General features: G+C 45.3%; 1 protein-coding gene across 1 annotated transcript in view; it reads left to right on the top strand.

Annotated features, from left to right (window-relative positions):
- Positions 1-19806, top strand: part of CSRNP3 (cysteine and serine rich nuclear protein 3) — a 44692-nt gene that overhangs the window by 12660 nt on the left and 12226 nt on the right. Inside the window, exon 2 of the mRNA XM_075001846.1 lies at positions 9295-9554. Within this exon, the coding sequence (XP_074857947.1) occupies positions 9295-9554 (260 nt within the window). The remainder of the gene's footprint in view (positions 1-9294; positions 9555-19806) is intronic.

The raw sequence follows: 19806 nt of genomic DNA, 5'->3' as shown, positions 1-19806 counted from the left end.
GGGCCGAGATGCCCGATGTGAAAGGGGGTGGAGCCAGTCCCGCAGGGGAGGGGAAAGGCAGCACAGAAAACCCGGCACCGCAGCCCTTCTCCAGACAGGGCTGCAGGGCTGCTTGCTCTGAGCCCTCCGCTCATGCTGCGGACCCCAACAAGAAGGCAGGGGTCACCCCCAGCCTATCCTGAGCCCCCATCCCTGTTCCTACAGCCAGCCTCACCATGGCTCGGACCACCTTCGCCCTTTTTGGGCTTTGAACCTTTGGAGTACTACCAAAAGCCAGTCTGTCCAGTATCTCAATTATCCAGACGATCTCGCTCCCCCAGGCGCAGGGGGTATGCGCCTCGAGAGTGGTCCAGGTCCCCATCTCAGGAGCAGTGCCCGTGTTGCCATGGTCGCCCCATCACGCGGGGCATAGACACCATAGGCATACTCCCAGGGACAGATCCCCCCAGACGGTTCCATATCCACGAGGGCAATCGCGAATGGGGACAGAGACACAGACATCTCAAGGGGAGGTGATTCTGGAACCCCGAGATTTTCCCTCGCAAGCTTCCAGCAAGCGAATGTATCACCGTCAACAGGACCCAGAGGGGTCCAGAGAGGCTTACCCTAGCGGTTCCTCGCTATCTTCCTCTGACGAGGCCATGGCCCCAGGGGACGTCCATCCTCCGGACGATCTCAAACAGTTCCAAGAGCTGTTTAAAAGGGTGGCCTTCACGCAAGGCATCCAAACAGCAGAAGTGCAGAAGCACCATAAGCTCCTTAAAAACCTGAGACCTCCGGCCTCCTCCAAAATAGCTATACCGCTCGACGAAGCAATCATGGAGTCTGCCACCATGATATGGCAGACCCCTGCGTCCATTCCGCCTATAAACAAGAGAGCGGACAAGAAATACTTCGTCCTGGCGAAGGGTATGGAGTTCCTGTTCAGCCACCCGCAACCAAATTCTCTGGTGGTGGAATCGTCTCAACAGAGGTCGAAAACTTCTCAGTTCAAGACATGGGGAACGGACAAAGATGCCAAGAAACTAGAGTTGTTCGGCAGAAAGGTCTACTGCTCCTCTACCCTACTGTTGAGAATGGCAAATTACGCAGCGCATCTAGCGAACCATAATTTTGACAACTACTCCAGGCTGACGTCCCTCATGGACTCGCTTCCAGAGGACAAGCCGGTGCTCAAGGCCATCGTGCAGGAAGGCTACGCAGCCTCGAGGACGGGAGTTCAGATCGCCCTAGACGTAGCGGACACGGCAGACACTCAACAGCTACGGCAGTGGTCATGCGGAGGGAGTCCTGGCTCCAAACATCGGGTATCCCGAGGGATTTGCAGGCGAAGATCGTCGATCTCCCCTTTGACACGCAGAAGCTGTTTGCTGAATCAACCGACTCGGTCCTTCATTCCAGTAAAGATTCAAGAGCTACTCTTAGGACCTTGGGGATTTACACCCCTCCATACAGGAAGAAAAAGTATTACCCTCAGCAAAGACGGTACCAGTATCAACCACAGCATCTCCAGTACCACAGGGGTTATGATCAAGGGCGACATCAACAGCACCAGCAATACAGAACTCCCAGGCGACATTCCCAACAGAGCCGTGCGTCCTCGGGGCAGGGCCAAAGGCCACAAATTTGACACACAGATCCAGGGCTGCACCATCACTACCATCGCGCAATGTCATCCGAAGCTATTATTCCACCATCACCTCCGACCATTCTACGACCAGTGGCAAAGGATCACCACAGACAAATGGGTACTGGAGATCATAGCCACGGGGTACGCGATCCCCTTCCAGTTGCTCCCACCGCCACGACCTCCACCCAGGCCCCACCTAAAGGATGCCTCCCACGAAGCGAGACTCAAGCAGGAGGTAGACCATCTTATACTCATAGGGGCAGTGGAAAGAGTGCTGGAGCAACTTCGAGGGAAAGGGTTCTACTCCAGATATTTCCTCATGGAAAAAAAAGACAGGAGGCTGGAGGCCCATCCTAGATCTTCGGGGCCTCAACCGGTACCTGCACAAGCAACGCTTTTGGATGATTACAGTCGCCTCTATACTTACGGCACTGGACGATGGAGATTAGTTCGCAGCCCTCAACTTACAGGACGCATATTTCCACATAACTATCCACCCGGCTCACAGATGCTTTCTCCGGTTTATGGTAGGCAAAGAACATTTTCAATACAAGGTTCTACCGTTCGGCCTCTCCTCGGCCCCCAGAGTCTTCACCAAGACCTTGGCACTGGTATCAGCCTACCTGCACAGACAGGGGGTGTTTATATTCCCATATCTGGACGACTGCCTACTGAAAGGGGCCTTGAAGGAGGAGGTACTTCGCATGATACGCGTCACAGCAGGCACGTTCTCTTTGCTGGGCCTGGTCATCAATCTGGCAAAATCAAAGATAGACCCCACACAGGACATAGAGTTCCTAGGGGCACGTATAAATTCTATCACAGCAAGGGTTTATCTACCAAAGACACGCTTTCGAGCCATCGGTTCCCTCGTGCAGGTCATCACCTTCAGGCCTACGGTGCCGGTTCTGACGTGCTTACAGCTGCTGGGCCACATGGCAGCAGCGACGTTTGAAGTACAAAACGCCAGGTTACACATGCGCAGCATGCAGCACTGGCTGGCGAGCGTCTACAAACCGGCAGCACATACCGTTCACAGGGTGGTGTTGCCCACGACAGAGGTGCGCAGATCCCTGCAATGGTGGGTGAACCCCAAGAACATGCTAACGGGTGCCCTTTCACCAACCACAAATATCGGTTTTCCTCACTACAGACGCCTCCCACATAGGGTGGGGAGCACACATGAGCGAAGAGGTGACCCAAGGACTGTGGTCCTCCATGGAACAGTCACTGCAGATAAATATACTGGAGCCCAGAGCAGTGTTCAACGCCTGCAGACACTTTCGAGACCAAAGTAGTTGGGATCAGTACAGACAATACCTCCACCATGTTTTATATAAATCGGCAAGGAGGAGCTCGGCCTTATGTGCGGAAGCAGTCTGATTGTGGAACTGGTGCATCGCCAACAATATAACCTTGAAAGCCTCGTACTTACCAGGTGCTCACAATGTGAAGGCAGACCAGCTGAGCAGGTGCTTCGCCCTCACGCACGAGAGGCAGATCCGTTCCGATCTGCTACGACCGATCTTTCACGCATGGGGTTTTCCCCAGATAGACCTGGTTGCCACTCAACACAACAAGAAGTGCCCACGATACTGCTCCAGGGCAGGAATGGGACGGGGGTCCCTGGGGGACGCATTCGTGATCTCGTGGAGGGGCCCCCTGCTTTACGCATTTCCTCCCACAGTGCTTATCCACAAAGTCTTGCAGAATGCCAGGAGAGAGGGAGCCCGAATGATCCTAGTAGTCCCAACGTGGGATCGACAGCAATGGTTCCCCTTACTCCTGCGCATGTCGGACCGTCCACCGATGCCTCTTCCGGTGGCGCCGGATCTGCTCACGCAAGCTCAGGGGTCCATAGTGCATCCACACCCCCGAGGCCAGTGACTACAGGCATGGTTAATCCATGGCTCAGCTCCCTAGAGAGGAAGTGCAACAAGTCCTAGAAAGAGCAGGAGGAGTTCCACCAGGAAGACCTACAAGCAGAAATGGACTCGCTTCACTGCATGGTGTTCTACCAAACAGTTAACCCCCCTTCCTGTGCCTATACCTGTAATATTAGAGTATTTACTGGACCTCAAGAGAGGAGGACTCTCCCTATCCTCGTTAAAGGTCCACCTTGCCGCTATTTCGGCTTTCAGACATGAAGAGGAAGGGCACACGGTGTTTGCCCATTCCATGGTTACCAGGTTTCTCAAAGGGTTGGTAAACCTATATCCCCCTCGGAAACCGCTTCCACCTTCGTGGAGCTTGGACCTGGTGCTTAGTGTGCTAACGGGACCACCGTTTGAACCTTTAGCCACGGTTTCCCTCCGTCTCCTTACGATAAAGACAACCTTTCTTCTCACAATCACGTCAGCTCACAGGGTGAGCGAGCTTGCAGCAGTTATGGCAACGCCACCCTGCACAGTATTTTCCAAGGAGGCGGTATCCAGCCTTTGTTCCCAAAGTTTCTTCAGAGTTTCATATTAACGAACCTATAGTTTTACCCTCGTTTTATCCAAAGCCTCATAACTCTAACAAAGAGGCGCGCCTACACCTCCTGGACGTGAGGAGGGCGCTGGCTTTCTATATAGACAGGACTAAGTCCTTCCGGAAAACAGATAGACTCCTAGTCTCTCTCACTCCCAAATCAAAAGGAGAAGGTCTCTCTTCGCAGAGAATCTCGAAGCACATCGTATCCTGCATAAAAATGTGCTACGAACTCAAAAAGACTCCTTTACTGGCCCCGCCCAGGGCTCACTCCACTAGGGCGGTGGCGGCATCAACAGCCTTTTTCAAGGGTGTTGCACTAAAAGACGTTTGCAGAGCGGCGACCTGGTCATCCTATGACACCTTCGCCAAACATTACGCCCTTCACAGGGTATTCCAAGAGGATACCCATCTCTCGACAGCGGTCCTCTCGGGGACAAGCTGCACATGATCCGATTACCCACCTCCTATCTTGGGTTACTGCTGGGTAGTCACCTAACGTGGAGCACCCACGGGGACACTCGTAGAAGAAAGAGAAGTTACTCACCGTAGTAACGGTGGTTCTTCGAGATGTGTCCCCATGGGTGCTCCACCACCCGCCCATCCTCCCCACTTCGGATCTCTGTTAGTGTTTTGCAGGGGCATCCGAGGCGGTTGGTCAAGGAACTGGTGGGGACCGGATCGCGCACGTGGCCAGGAGCACGCAAGGGAGCAGCGCGCGCTGGCGCATGCGCGGTCCGGCAGAAACTGCTGGATAGATCCAACCTGCAGCGCCGGGGCGAGCCCGATACCTAACGTGGAGCACCCACGGGGACACATCTCGAAGAACCACTGTTACTACGGTGAGTAATTCTCTTTTTTTGTTAGCATGAGGATCTTTTTGGTTCAGCATTTAATATCAATAGAAAAAGACAAAATCCCAAACATAGAGGATACGCTTTTCCTAATAAAGACCCCATGATACTAAAGCCTGATCTGCGCAAGGGAACAGAGTCCATCCTAAATATGCAATTCTAGCTATGCCATCAGCATATCTGCCAATCGACATATCAAGATTTACTTTGTTGCCTAGTGAAGATTGGGGCTCTTCAGGCTTGCGCCGATGTTCCTTACTCCACGCAATAGCGTGGAGTACCAGGGTTGATGGCTGAGCCCAGAGGGATTGATTTTGCCACGTCTGTGAATCCAGTGGATCAATCATGGCTCATCAAATGCCGGGTAAGTATTGACATGCCCGTAGTCATATGAGAAGGGAGAGAAATTAGGTGGTCCATTTCTGCTCCTGCACTGATAGCAATATGGAGTTAATGCCTACAGGTGAAATTAATGCTAACAAAAAACAACAGTACCCATGTGAAGACAATCAGAAGTGTATCGCTTTAGAGTTTGTACTGGTGTATTTTCATGTGCTGAGAAATAGGTCTGCTTTGCCTAGCATATGGAAGGAACCAGTTAGAACCAGATTCCAAGCAAACTACCACTGCCAATTTCTCTCAGAATCCCTAGTCCAAAAAAATTACTATACCTGATTGTGAATTTCTAATTTTTCCTGCAGATGATCCCAACACTTCAATATATGATGTTGTATGTGGTAGCTGTAATTTGCTATATAGTTAAGGACAGAGTTATACTCTGTAATGAAGTGCTGTGGTCCATATTCTTCCTTTAACAAAATATTGACATATAAAAATATTTTTGGTTTTTTATATTCTTAAGAGCTAAAGATGCTTGTGGTATTGGAGATAGATGTATAGTATGGGTGCATCTATGCTTGCATTCCTCTTTCGAAAGAGATATGCAAATGAGGGAAATCAAAAATGCAAACGAGGTGCATATTTGCATAGTGGCACCTCATTTGCATATTCTTATATCAAAAGAGCTTCTTTCGAAAGAAGAAAACCAGTGTAGATGCTGCTCTTTCTAAAGTAAAGTTCATCTTTGAAAGAATCCTTCTTCCCATAAAAAAGGGGAAGAAGGATTCTTTCGAAGATGGGGTTTACTTTCGAAAGAGCAGTGTCTGTACCGGTTTTCTTCTTTCGAAAGAAGCTCTTTTGAAATAAGAATATGCAAATGATGTGTCAATATGCAAATATGCACCTCATTTGCATTTTGATTTCCCTCATTTGCATACCTCTTTCGAAAGCGGAATGCAAGTGTAGACGCACCCCATGAGTTACTGTCTTTTTTGTTTCCTTCTAGTAATAATGTTTGTGTTTAATTGTGGATAAAACTGTGTGCTTGGTTTTTGAGAACAGGTTGGACAAACACCTATCAGAAATGGTTTAGGTTTACTCAAGCCTGCCTCAGCATAGGGGGCTGGACTTGATGACTTGTCAAGGTCACTTCATGGCCTACATTTCTGTGACTGTGTAAGAAGGAAGAAAATGAACCAACTGCACTTTTTCATAAAGAGGCCAGCAGATACATGAAACAAGACTAGTGCTATTCCTGTGAGCCACTCGTTCAACATTCTTGCTGTTAAGCTGTAATATGAGGGAATCCCCATGCCCGTGAGTGGAAGCAGTCCCTTAACCTTAAACCCCTAATATACTGTAGTTACAATGCTTAAAAAACTGTGTTGATTTGTGGGGTTCCATATACAATTTACAACTTCTGTTTGATGTTGGGGCCCCTATATGTTTGTGTCGTACATGAAACTTTTGAATGCCCAGTATTGTTGACTTCAAAACATCAAAAATCAAGAGAAAAAAAAATCATCAGATTGGTCCAAAAATCATGTTTTTTTTAATGTGTGGATGTGAAAATATATATACCTTTTTTAGTCTTTGCTTAGATATTTGAACTACACTTGTCCTTCCTCAGTGTATATGTGACAATTGGTATTGCCCACTCTTCCGAATTTATTGGGTGAAGTGAAGCAGGCCCCTGCTGAAGGAGCTCTCACTTCCACATCTGCCCAGCAATTAAATTCTGCCTTCCATTCAAAGCCCATCCCCATCAGTTCAGCTCACCCATCACTTAAGCCACTCAACCCATGCCTGTCTTCCAGGCATGGCAAGAGGGCTGCAGCACGGATCTCCCTTGTCCATGTGGTGGGGGAGGGAGAGCTCATCATCCACCTCTGCCCCTTTTCCAGCTGAGATACTACAGGGAGGAGGAAGCATAGATGTGCCATCCAATTTCTGTTGCTCAAAAGGGTGAGATGTCAGCACTCTTTGAGCTGCTGGGTCCATTAGGTCTCTGTCTCAACTGACCCCTTCTCTGAGAATGATTTCCGATAACTAGGACAGCTCTGCCTGCAGCAGCAGCTCTGATTGGTTATTCATCCCAAAGAGATGAGCAGGTGAGACAGAAGGCTCAGATTTGCTAGAGGGCTGGATCTTCTCTTGTCGTCAGAAGATAGGTGCCAGCCCTGCCAAAAATCATGTTGCTTGTGGCTGATTGCTTTCTCTGTGGCGCTTTTGCTTCCATGTTGGAATAAAATTTACAGGAAGCAGAGCCTACAAATCTGGTCTTTGAAGTGGATTGTCATTAACGATTATTTCTTAGTGAACAAGACGTGACCAAGACAGAACAATAGGATATCTGAATGCCAGGGGAAGCTAGTTTGCCCTGATTTTTTTGCTGGAGGTTGGGGATTGGAGAATGGAATTTCCCCAGCAGCAGGAACCAGATGGTGATGGTGATGGGGTACAGAGAATAGAGACTGATTCACTCACTTCATTATTCGGAAGAGAAGACAAGTGCAGGAAGACTCCTTAGAGGATTCTGCCCAGGTCCAAAAAACTCTCCAAAGTGATGCGTAACTTGAGACAGGGAAATGTGTTTATTATTTTGTCTAAACCTGTATATCCTTTGTGCTATGTAAGTAAAACTATATGTATTTATATATAGCTATATATAGCTATATTTGTGTGCAACTGCATTAGGGAAGAAGAAAAGAGGGGAGATAGACTTTGCATATAACAATGAGCTACTCACTGGGCACAAAATGGGTGGCAAAAAGGGAGAGGAGGCTGTAATTGTAAATCAGCCTTATTTATATAGCATCCTCTGATAACAGGTTTCCTGTTATTACATATTTCTAGGCCTCTGGGGTACAGTAGCAGGTTGCTTCATAGTTTTTTTGTATTCGTCAGTTTTTCTGGAATGCAAAATAGTGGTGCTTGGAATCTTCCCTTACTCCTAAAAAAAAAAGGGACACTAATTCCAACTATAAAATATGAGAACTTTTCACCTAAAACCTTATAGACACCGTGGCAGCAGATATATATTACACAATGGGCTTGTCTACACTAGCCCCCTTCTTTGAAGGGGGCATGGTAATCAGCCTGAGCGGGAAATAGCAATGATGTGTTGCGATGCATATACAGCACCTAATTAGGCTAATTTGCACCATGTGAACTTCGAAGTTGATAACTTCAAAGCGCTGGCAAGCCATGTAGCTGCAGGCACTTTGAAGTACCCATGGAACTTCGAAGTGCCCTCACTCCCAAAAAGTTTTGGGAGTAAGGACATTTTGAAGTTGTGCCAGCACTTCGAAGTTATCAACATCAACATTTGTGTGGCGAAAATTAGCCTAATGAGGTGGTGCATATGCATTGCAACACCTCATTGCTATTCCCCACTTGGGCTTATTAACATGCCCCCGTGGAAGAAGGGGCTAGTGTAGATCCAGCCTATGCGAGAGATTGGACCACATTACCCTGCTTCATCTCATGCAATCCCATTGACATCAATAGGGTTTTATAAAGTGTGAGTCAGTGGGCAAGTGTCTTTCAGATGCTGTGTTCCACTAAGACAGCTTCTGCTTGTTTTCATTTGTTGTACTGGTGAAAGAGAAAACATTTGAAGAGTACAGACTGACCTCAGTGGCCTGTCCAGCATTACCTCCACTCTGAAAATAGATGACTGTGTCTACAATTGTAAGGCTTTGTGATGCTGCAAGCAAACACAGAACCCGATTCCTTACCTTTTTTTAACACTTTGGCTTAACATGACCTTGATCACATTGTATACTTATTAGCCACATTCTGTTGTCTTATGTAAAATGTTTAGAGCAATTGCTTTATCTATACTGCTATTTTCTAATAATATCCCTCTTACTGGAGACCCTATCCTGTGAAACATAGCCAATTTGATTGAAAGTTAATGGGACTGCTCAGATGAATAAAGATTTGCTATTTAACCAACGTATTTTTCATTAACATTATAAGTGGCTTCCATTTTAGCTTCATCAATCCTGAAGAGGGAAAAGCGGAAGAGGACAAAGAATGTTCATTTTAACTGTGTTACTGTATACTACTTTACAAGAAGGCAAGGCTTCACTAGTGTGCCAAGCCAAGGAGGAAGTACACTGGGCATGTCCACTCGTCACAACAGTGTGCGCCAGTACACTCTTGGAGAATTTGCAATGGAACAGGAGAGGCTCCATCGAGAGATGTTAAGAGACCATCTAAGGGAGGAGAAACTTAACTCTTTAAAACTCAAGGTAAGAATGGCAAGGTTATAGTTTGATGCTCTTATTTTGCTCTAAAGGTCAAGAAGCACTTCTTTCAAATACTGAATATCATTATAGGAATCTAAATATCTGTACATCATGGAATAAATATTTAAGGATGAAAACAAGACCTATGGCACCATTTTAAAAATATTTCACATCATGTAGAGCTATATTTGTATGCAACTGCATTAGGGAAGAAGGAAAGAGAGAGGAGTGCGAGAGAAGGTGAATAAAGAAGAGGGGAGATAGACTTTGCATGTAACAATGAGCTATTCACTGGGCACAAAATAGGTGGCAAAAAGGGAGAGGAAACTATAGTTGCAAATCAGTCTTATTTATCCTTTGATAACAGGTTTCCTGTTATTACATATGTCTAGGCCTCTGGGGTACAGTTACATGTTACTTCGTAGTGTTTTGTAATGCTCAGTTCTTTTCTTCTGGAATACAAAATTATGGTGCTTGGAGTTTTCCCTTACTCCTGAAAAAAGGGACAATAATTCCAACTCTAAATTACTAGAACTAGAAATACCTTGCTTGCTCCTATTTTCCACATTTTTAAATGGATATCATCAAGCCGTCATAGACCCAACATGTAAGCTGATCATTTTATATGACTTTATCAAGTTTAAATTCAATAGATACGTTCCTCTGATATTTAAATATTCAAATTAAAATAGGTTTTTGTTTGGATTAATCTACAGCCAATACAATCCCAAAATGGTGGCATGGTGCTAGTGCTAAGATATGGAAAGTGAAGCTGACCAGTTTCTTTTGTTAGCCAACTTGAGCTAAATGAAAAACTCAGCCAAACATTAATGGCAATAAGTACATTCCATCTTTGAAAAAAATTATTTTCATCTTCTACCATATAAAAAGCTGCACAGGTATGGATATTTATTTTAAAAATGTATTTTTAAACAAAGTATCCCTTTAAAGAAGAAAAACATACAAAATTTCAGCTCTTTGAGATAACTGCTTGATGCAGATGCTTAGCTTATCAACTCCAAAAATTTCTGATTATATTAATCCAGTCTCTGCAAATTGGAAATATGGGCCTGGGTTGGCTTTCAAAATACCACATCTTAGAGTTTCAAGATGTATATGCTCTAAGATTCAATGTATCATTGGAAAAATACAATAAACTCTTGATTTAATGGTCTAATGAGGGGAGGAGTATCCATTAATGCCAAAAATCCGTTAAATCTGAGGGTTCACTTGTATTCACCATAGTGCCCCCCTGAGACAGGCTCTCCCAACCCCAATCTCCCAAATAAATTGCAGTGACTCACTGGAGCAGCTGGAGGAACCACTGCAGCTGGGGTCGCTGCCCTGGGAGCTGCCATGCACTCTTCCCACCAGGGCTTCTGTGTGTACTTGAGTGTTGCCTGCCCATGTATGCACCCCATCCCTGGTGGGAGGAGTGCATGGTGGTAGCAGCAGACGCACTAACTCCAGCGGTTCCTCCAGCTGCAGTGGCAGCCCCACCTGCTCTGGCTCCTCCACCTGTGGTGGTGGCCCCAGGCACAGCACCTCCTCCAGCCACTCCAGTGGCCCGAACCATGCAGCCTGAACTGCAGTGGCTCCTCTAGCAGCTCCAGCTACGGTGGCTCCTCCAACCACTCCGGCAGCTCTGGTGCGTCGTCAGCATTTACTTTCTTTGCTGGGGCGAGCGGACAGTCCATTATTTCCAAAGTCTATTAAATTGGGGTCTGATGAGTTGAGGGTTTACAGTTTGTTTAGACGCACTCACTCCATTCCTGAATCATTTTATAGTTAGTTACAAAATTGCCACTGAGTCCAATGGATTAGGCAAACTAAGAATATCTGTTAATTGTTTGTGTTGTCTACTTGTTATTATTGGCTTGGTATCAAATTAATCTGTGTAATTCCCTTTGAATGATTTTAGAATTGTACCCTAACTGCTCTGCTCCAGAGCCCTTTTCCCACTGTAAAATTATGCTGCGAATACATCTGTTTCAGATACCACTAGAAGGCAGATTCGCAAAGCAAACTGGCAGTATTCCGAGTTTAGGATATTACTCATATTGTCTCTCAGATATTTCTTCACAGGTTTCTGTGGGGCTCTTGCTATGCAAAGTATTGTAATTACTTTGTCTACTAAAGTTTCTGCTTTTGAACAATAAACAGGTCTTTTTTTGATAGCTTATAATACTCAGTACTAATGGTGATTAGGGCTATGGCTCCACTATGAGCTAAATGAATTTAGCAGTTAACTTGATATTACAATATGACTGTCTTCACTGTAAATACCATTAGCACGATTTAGGGAGCACTAATATCGATATCATGATATTGTTGGAACTGGCTGGGTTTAGCGTCAAGTTTGAATTTAAAAGTTCGAATAAAGACCAGTGTGGAAGTGCCATGTCTTAAGATCGACTTTATTAGTCTCCAGAGGTGTCCCATCTGAAACCCACAAGGCCCCTCAGTGCTCTGCTCTGGCTGCTGTTCTCCATGTGCTCAGGAATTAAGTAACAGGAAGACCATGAATTTCAATTCGGGACCAGGAAGTCTGTGGGTGTGGGGGTCATGTTTGTATGAAAGGCTGCTGGGAAACATCTTTCTTTCTTTGCTATTAGCGCTGTGAGTGCATCTAACCATTACAAATAGCCCCACCACGGATTTTGTAGTTTTGTCTCTGCCTCTGCAAGCTGAGCACTTGGTCTTTTTTTTGCACCGCCTGGCACCAGCTGCTGCCCTGCTGTACCATGTGGAAGCAAGACTGTTGGGGGCGGGGTCATGTTTGCATAAAAGGCTGAGAAACTTCATCTCTGTGGTTCACATTTGTGTGCCCTCCCACACCCACAGGTACCTTGCTGTCAGGATTGTTCCCGCACTCAACCACGTCATGTGGCTAGCCCCTGACCCAATAAAAGGACGTGCCTGCCAGGGAGCACCATGTCCTGGCTTCTGTGTTGGTAGGTCTCCAAGTGTGGGAAAGATTTTCAAGGGCTTGTAGCGACCGGGGCCAGTGTGGCTAAGATTTTCGGGGCCTTGCTGCTGCCAGGGGGAAATCTCCCTCAGCAGCTAAGATTTTCAGGGGCTTGTAGCCGTCTGGGGGGGACTGCTTCAATTGGCCCCCCAAAAAATATTTTCAGGGCATTGCTGTCACCGGTTGACCCCGGCGGCTACAAATTGTAGCGTCTTGCTGCTGGCGGGGGAGGGGTGCAGGGGACTACCTCAACTGCCCCCCCCCCAAAACCCTCCCAACTCCCTGCCCAACAAGGCCCCAGGGGGCTAGCTGCCACCAGGGAGAAGTCGCCCCAGGTGACTACGAATTGCAGGTCCCACCCAAGAAGCATGTGCAGCTGTTCATAATAGCAGCATGTCTTTGGAGATGACCTGGACTGCTGTTTGGTTTCCCAGACTCTGTAATAGGGCTGCCAGAGTTCTTTGCCTTCACCCGACATTGCGTAGGGTTGCAGGAGTGCCCCCTGGGAATCACCAACTGCGAGATCTCAGCATATATGCACGCGTTTTTCTTGGACCCCCGAAGTCTGCTTGCCACTAATTCCTCTCCCCAAACTGCAAGAAGATCCAGAGTCTCCTGATGGCTCCACGCTGGAGCTCTCTTGCGAGCTTGAGAACTGCTAGGCAGATCCACTACCCTGAGTTCTCGTGATTTCAGGAGATGGCGACCAACATGTGATGCGATGGGTAAAAGCAATTTTTCACTGTGGTTGCCCTTTATATTTGCAGGCCTGGGTGTTGATGAATTCCAATTCAAATTCGCAGGCTTACTGTGACCTCCTTCCTCTGCACCTGGAGAGCAGCGGAAAAGGAAGCAGCCATACATAGTGTGTAAATGCGTAGCTTTGTGGGGTACATACGGGACACTTCTGAAAGCTAATAACTGCTTCCACACTGGCCTTTAATTGAACGTTTAAATTTGAACTTGGTGCAACCGGTTTTGATGATATTGATATTAGTGCTCCCTAATTCAAGCTAATGGTATTTACAGTGAAGACAGTGATGTTCTAATATTGAGCTAACTGCCTTAAATTCAAATTTATCTTGTCGTGTAGACATCGTCTAAATTATGATTATATGAAAGATTATTGGATTTCTTTAATTATATTATGAATATACTTATTTTCCAGGCATTCCTCATCTTTTTGATTGTACCATTTAAGTAGATGGCAATAGCTTTAACAGCCAGCATCAAAAGAACAGAAATTCACCTTCCTGTTGTTGTTTGCACTCTGGTGAAACCAACAGCAGAAACTAAGAGTTTCTTCCAATAGCTTACCTTGTGGAGGGGAGGAGGAGAGGAATGTGGCAGAATGTTCAGTTTTTCAAGCTTTAGAGAGGTAAAGTGAATTTCAAACCTGGGCCTTAAGACCTTGCACTGCCACAAATTTCAGTCTGATAGCTTTATAATATAGCTTTTTATTTCTTCTTAAACCATGTTGTACTCAGATTAGTAATATTGTGACATTCACAATAGGATTCAATGCTTCCCTAAATTATTTTATAAAAATGTATTTGGTTACAGTTAATAATTTCCAGCCCCATTTTGTATTCAGCTGGTAAATTGCTTATTTAGGAAGTGGTCTAGGATACCTGGGAGAAAAGGTGTCATTTTTTATTTTGTGCCAACTAAATTTACAATTGCTGTTGCCAGGCAAAAGAAAAAATAATAAACTTGTCTATGAACCTTTATTATTAGTAGTGTGCAGCAGCAGTCAAAAAAGCAAACAGGATGTTAGGAATCTTTAAAAAGGGGTAGAGAGTAAGATGAAGAACATGTTATTGCCCTTGAATACTGTGTAGAGATGGGTCTCATCTCAGAAAAGATATATTTGCATTAGAAAAGGTTCAGAAAAGGACAACTCAAGCGATTAGGGGTTTGGAATGGGTCCCATATGAAGAGAAATTAAAGAGAATAGGACGTTTCATCTTAGAAATGAGGGGACTAAGGGGGGATATGACACAGGTATATAAAATTATGAGTGGTGTGGATAAGTGTACCAGGAAAATTATTTACTTGCTCCCATAATATCAGAACTAGAGGACACCAAATGAAATTAATGGGCAGCACATTTAAAACAAGTAAAAGGAAGTTTTTCTTCACACAGTGCACAGTCAACCCGTGGAACTCCTTGCCAGAGAAGGCTCTGAAGGCGAGGACTATAACAGGGTTTTAAAAAGAGCTAGATAAATTCATGGAGGTTAGGTCCATTAATGACTGTTAGCCAGGATGGGTAAGGAATGGTGTCCCTCGCTTTGGTTTGTCAGCAGCTGGAGATGGATGGCAGGACAGAGATCACTTGATCATAACCTGTTCGGTTCACACCCTCTGGGGCACCTGGCATTGGCCACTGTCAGCAGACAGGATACGGAGCTGGGTGGATCTTTGATCTGACCCAGTATGACCGTTCTTAGTTCTTATGTTGAAAGACGTGTCTGTAAGTAAGAAGTCACTGCTTGGCCTGATGTATAGAACTGACTTTCATATGACAGATATGGGATTATATGAGCTAAAGGCTATGTTCTTCTTCGAGTGATTGCTCCTGTGCAGACCTATACGTATGTCCAAGCACAGCATTCACAATTGTTGGAAAGCTTTCCCTCGCAGTACCTGTCAAGTTGGCTGAAGTGCCCCCCGTAGCAACATTGGAGACATTATCTATAAATACCCTTGACCCAATCCCTCACTCAGTTCCTTTTTTTTGCCTACTGATAGTTTTTGGAGCTTTTCCCTCTGCTTCCAAGTTGGTGGCATTCCCTTTTTAGAAATTCTTTGTTAATCAGTTGTTGATTGCTGCTAATAGCTAGACTTCAAAGGGGTTTTCCATTCACAGTGTTGACCCCCAGGGCATACAGTGCCTCAGGCTTCCAAGCAGCTTGAGAGCTGTAGGAAACCCAGGCCAAAGGATGACCTGCGCTCAACTTGTCTTAAGTGTCTAGGGGAGAGTCATGTGCAGGACAAGTGTTCTATTTGCAGGTCATTCAAACCTAGGACAAAGAAAGATAGAGATCAGAGACTGAAGCTACTACTTATGGAATCAGCTCTTCAATTACTTTGTCTTCATTGGCGTGCACAACAACTTGGCTTCTATGCCAGACGAAAAGTGTTAATGCTGCCCCCTGCCATTAGTCACACTCCCCAGCACAGAAGGCAGGGACTTTGACACCACTCATGCTCCCTGGTGTCAAAGAAGAGAGTGGATGGGGTCATGCCCCCTTCAGGAGGCCACTAAGGCTCTGGAGGCGCCATGTGCCAGCAAGAATGCGGCAGCTGCCTGCCTGGTGCCAACTTTGGCACTGTTGAGTCCAGCAGTGGTGATTGTGTAGGACTTAGACCTTTCCTTCATGCCAGATACCTTTGAGGCCATGAAGGCACTGATTGAATTGGCTTCACCTCCGAAACCACCCTCACTGCTGGTGACCTTCCACTACCAACCCAGGATCTCAGCACCTAGTCTTTGGCTGATCCCAGCACTGATTCCTGCTCTGGCACACTGCACATTGGCACTGACTCCAGCACTGGTCCTGACACCAGTGTCCACCCCAGCACCGACTGCAGTATCCTTTCAGGCATCAGCAGCACTTCTCCCACAGGCCTTCTGTAGTGACAGGACTGAGCCATTCTGCAAGTCCCCCCAACTTTTTGTGTCATTTGCAAACCATGTGAATGCTCTCCCCGACCCCCATCACTTCCCAGCACCTGTCATCCTGGATCACGTCATGCATTAAAATCTCCTATGAGCTGGCTAAGGTCCCTGCCCTGCCCTGTCCATCACAGCACACTTGATGAGGGTCCAGGCTTCCTTGTCAGCATTCCTGGTGGACATGCCCATCTTGGACAGCTGCATGGCAGCACCTGATCATTGGTGCATACCTTCACCTCACACTACACCCTGATACAGCAGGCCCGAGGGGATGCCAGGTTTGACAGGGTTGTCGTACAATTGGCTACCAGGTAGAGGTAAGATCCAGTCCCTCAGTGGGGGCATACTGCTGGTACGTCACATATGGGAATGCACAGAAACAGTAACTTGAGTAAGAAAATATGGTTACTCACCTTGTAACTGTTGTTCGTCGAGATGTGTTGCTCCTGTCCATTCTGGACATACACCCTCACCTCCCCTCTGCTGGATTGTCCAGCAAGAAGGAACTGAGTGGGGCTCAAATCAGCAGAGGTATTTACAAGCAAGATCGACGACATCACAACGGGGTGGGGGGCACTACAGCTGACTCGATGAGGAAAAATCGTCTGACAACCATGCATGCAACACACATGCACACACATTAGAATGGACAGGAGAAACATAACTTGAACGGTTGTAAGGTGAGTAACCATCTTTTACAGATTTTGACTTGTTTGTTGACAAATACATAATCCTTTTAGAATCATGCACCAGTTCCTAATTCATCATTTCAACTTCAGTTTCACTTGCAAAGTATTCTGAGCAGATGAAAACTATGAAAATATGCTGGAATGAAAGCAGCTCGTTATAACTCAAAGAGCCAAAACAAACCGGTATGAGCATAATCTAATGGGAAGAGCACAGGACTGAGATCAGGAGATTGGAGTTAAATCATGTCATTGCCACTGCATATGACATACTGCCTTCTTTAAGACTGTTTTATTTTGTTTTTTTTAATCTGCAACTGAGAAGAAGGCTGGATGCCATTGTAATATGTATATGTCTCCTAGTATAAAATTCAGTAGAGTCAAATCAGTGATATTGGGACTGCTGAGAAAGCAGAGGAAAAATTAAGTAGGAATAAAATCTGCAACAGTTTTTCTGTGCATTTAACTTTTTACCTGTTACTGGATAACTGAATTGTTTATCTTTTTGCTAGAAAAAAAATGGTTAGCATCTGATAACTGAATAAACCATGGATCATCACAAAGTGGGTCTGTCCCACAAAAGCTCACCTAATAAACCATTTTGCTAGTCTTTAAAGTGCTACTTGACTGCTTTTTGTTTTGATAGAACAAAGTACAAATTTCTGTCACCTCATGGAATATAAAAATATGAGGTGTTCACTTTGCAAGCATAACTTTCTTATTTAATTTTTTCCTTCTATTATTTTATTAAACTGTTTAATAGATTTTAATTGGCTTCTGCAAAGTTATTAAAATTCTATTTTAATTTTGTACAGTGTTACAGTGCTCTACTTAGTAAGTGATTTGAGCCAATCTTGCATTTTAATTGTATTTCTTATGGGAAGTGGTCAAAAGGATTTAAAATCCTGAAGTTTGCGTAAATAAAACCCTGCATATTAATTCTTGCTGTTTTCATTTTTGTTCTTTCTTCTGCAGTCCACAGTTCTTAATACCACATTGCTGAGCTGCAATAAAAGATACTACTGACCAAATCCTGTTCCACTTCCCAATGACGCAAAAGAGTCAAGTGCCATATAATCACCATGCCTGTGTTGTATGGGATGTCAGGCCATGTGTAGGGGTTTTCCTTAAACCCTTGTATGCTACCAAACAAGACTCTGTATTGACTCTCTCTGCAGGCCTTTGAGTAAGAACACGGTCAATGAGTAGTTCCACTAGCCAGTACCTTTGGACATTGGATGCTGCACAGCCATTGGTGAGGTCCAAATCTACTAAAAGGGCATCCTGACAGATCAAGCACTCATGTTACTAGTGGCTCCATATCCAGAAAGATCTATTGCGTATTCCTGGTCCATGGTTTGTACCCAGAACTCTCTGGTGATGGGCCCATTTTGGATCTGTGGTTTGTGATTCTGTGGACCACCCCTTAGCTCAGCACATGGATAGGTAGATCCTGTATTAATACTTCGAGGAACACGAGAAAAAAATGATGGGTGGTCCGCCTCCATCTGCAACCTTTCAATCAGCTCATCCCCTACCTGCCCCCAGCACCCGCCTCTTACCATTGATCAGCTGTTCTGCAACGTGAATGAGGGAGAGGTGCAGGGGAGAGAAGGGATGGTGCAAGGGGGAAGCCGAATGGGGACAGAAAAAGGGGGCTGAAGGGTGGGGACTTGATGGAGTGAGCAGAGCAGGTTAGAATACCCTGGGGGAAAGCTGAAAGTCAGCACTATGGTTACAGCAAAGGTGCCAGCGTCCTCTATCGTGAAGAGAGGAGTGTTGTATTCCCTAGTAGCCCATGTCCAAAGCCCATGTGCTTCGCCTTTGTGCTTGAGTCCCAGACTTGCCTTGGAAAGTTTGGGAGAACACCACAACATGAGAGGTAGACCAATGGAGGAATAAGGTTGCTAGCTTTAGTAACTGCACTCTCACATGATACGTTTTATATTTCTACTCTCTCTCTTTAAGATGGAATATATGTGTATTTTGTTGGGCTATGTAAAAGTTAATAGGAATCTGGGAAAACAGTATAATAGTGGTGGTGGTTGGAGTAGGGGAGGGAGTGTGTGTGTCTGGCCAGAGCAAGCTTTGCCCTTGCTGATTTATAGACATATTTTGCCTCCTTGCTTGAGGCCTGGAAAGGTAGATGAGCACAGAACTGTACCAAGACTATAACTTGAAAACTGTAACTTGACAATTGCATGTTTTGTTGTGTATCTTTGTTTCTTGCTCAGGTCGCACTTGTGCTCTAAAAATATTTTCAGGATCACATCCTCTGTATGCTCTGTAACCTGTTGCATTGGAAAGTGTGTAATGCAGAAAAGTGCTGATCTAACTGAAAATTCTGTGAACAGTAAACAGAGGAGGATAAAATAATAATTATCAGCTCCCTATTAATGTCATTATATGGGAGTTCACCTTACTCAACAAGGGTTTTATGGAAGTAGTGATAGATGTGTGAATTTACATACTAAAATGGATGAGTACCACATCATTGATTACCTGAAATGGTGTGTTGGGTGTCTGGGGGGGACGACAAGTATTGGCACTAATGTGGTCCATTTACTCCATCCTCTCTTGAGTTCCAGCTTCCTCTCTCTAACATATTTCATAGGTTCTGCTGGCATCCCTAGCACATGGTGAGTGTAGAAATGATAAGACAATGGTGCCTGTAGTAAAACAGTAATATTATCAAGCTCTTAGAAACACTGCTGGTAGAGTCAGTAACCGAGTTGTCATATTACACGAGCCTACTCTCATTTCAGAAAACAAAGAAAGTGACATTTTCATGAGCAATGAGATTCATCTGAGGTTTTCTTTAAATAGCTACATTTTTCAGAATGAAATTTGAATTTTTCAAGGAATTTTTGTGAAGATGTTAAACTGATGGATGAGAACAAATATAACTGGCAACTTTAA

This window comes from Carettochelys insculpta, chromosome 8 (assembly GCF_033958435.1).
Source record: "Carettochelys insculpta isolate YL-2023 chromosome 8, ASM3395843v1, whole genome shotgun sequence".
NCBI classification, from domain to species: Eukaryota; Metazoa; Chordata; order Testudines; family Carettochelyidae; genus Carettochelys; species Carettochelys insculpta.
The sequence above is the reverse complement of the archived record's forward strand: the minus strand, read 5'-3'. Positions and strand labels throughout refer to the sequence as shown.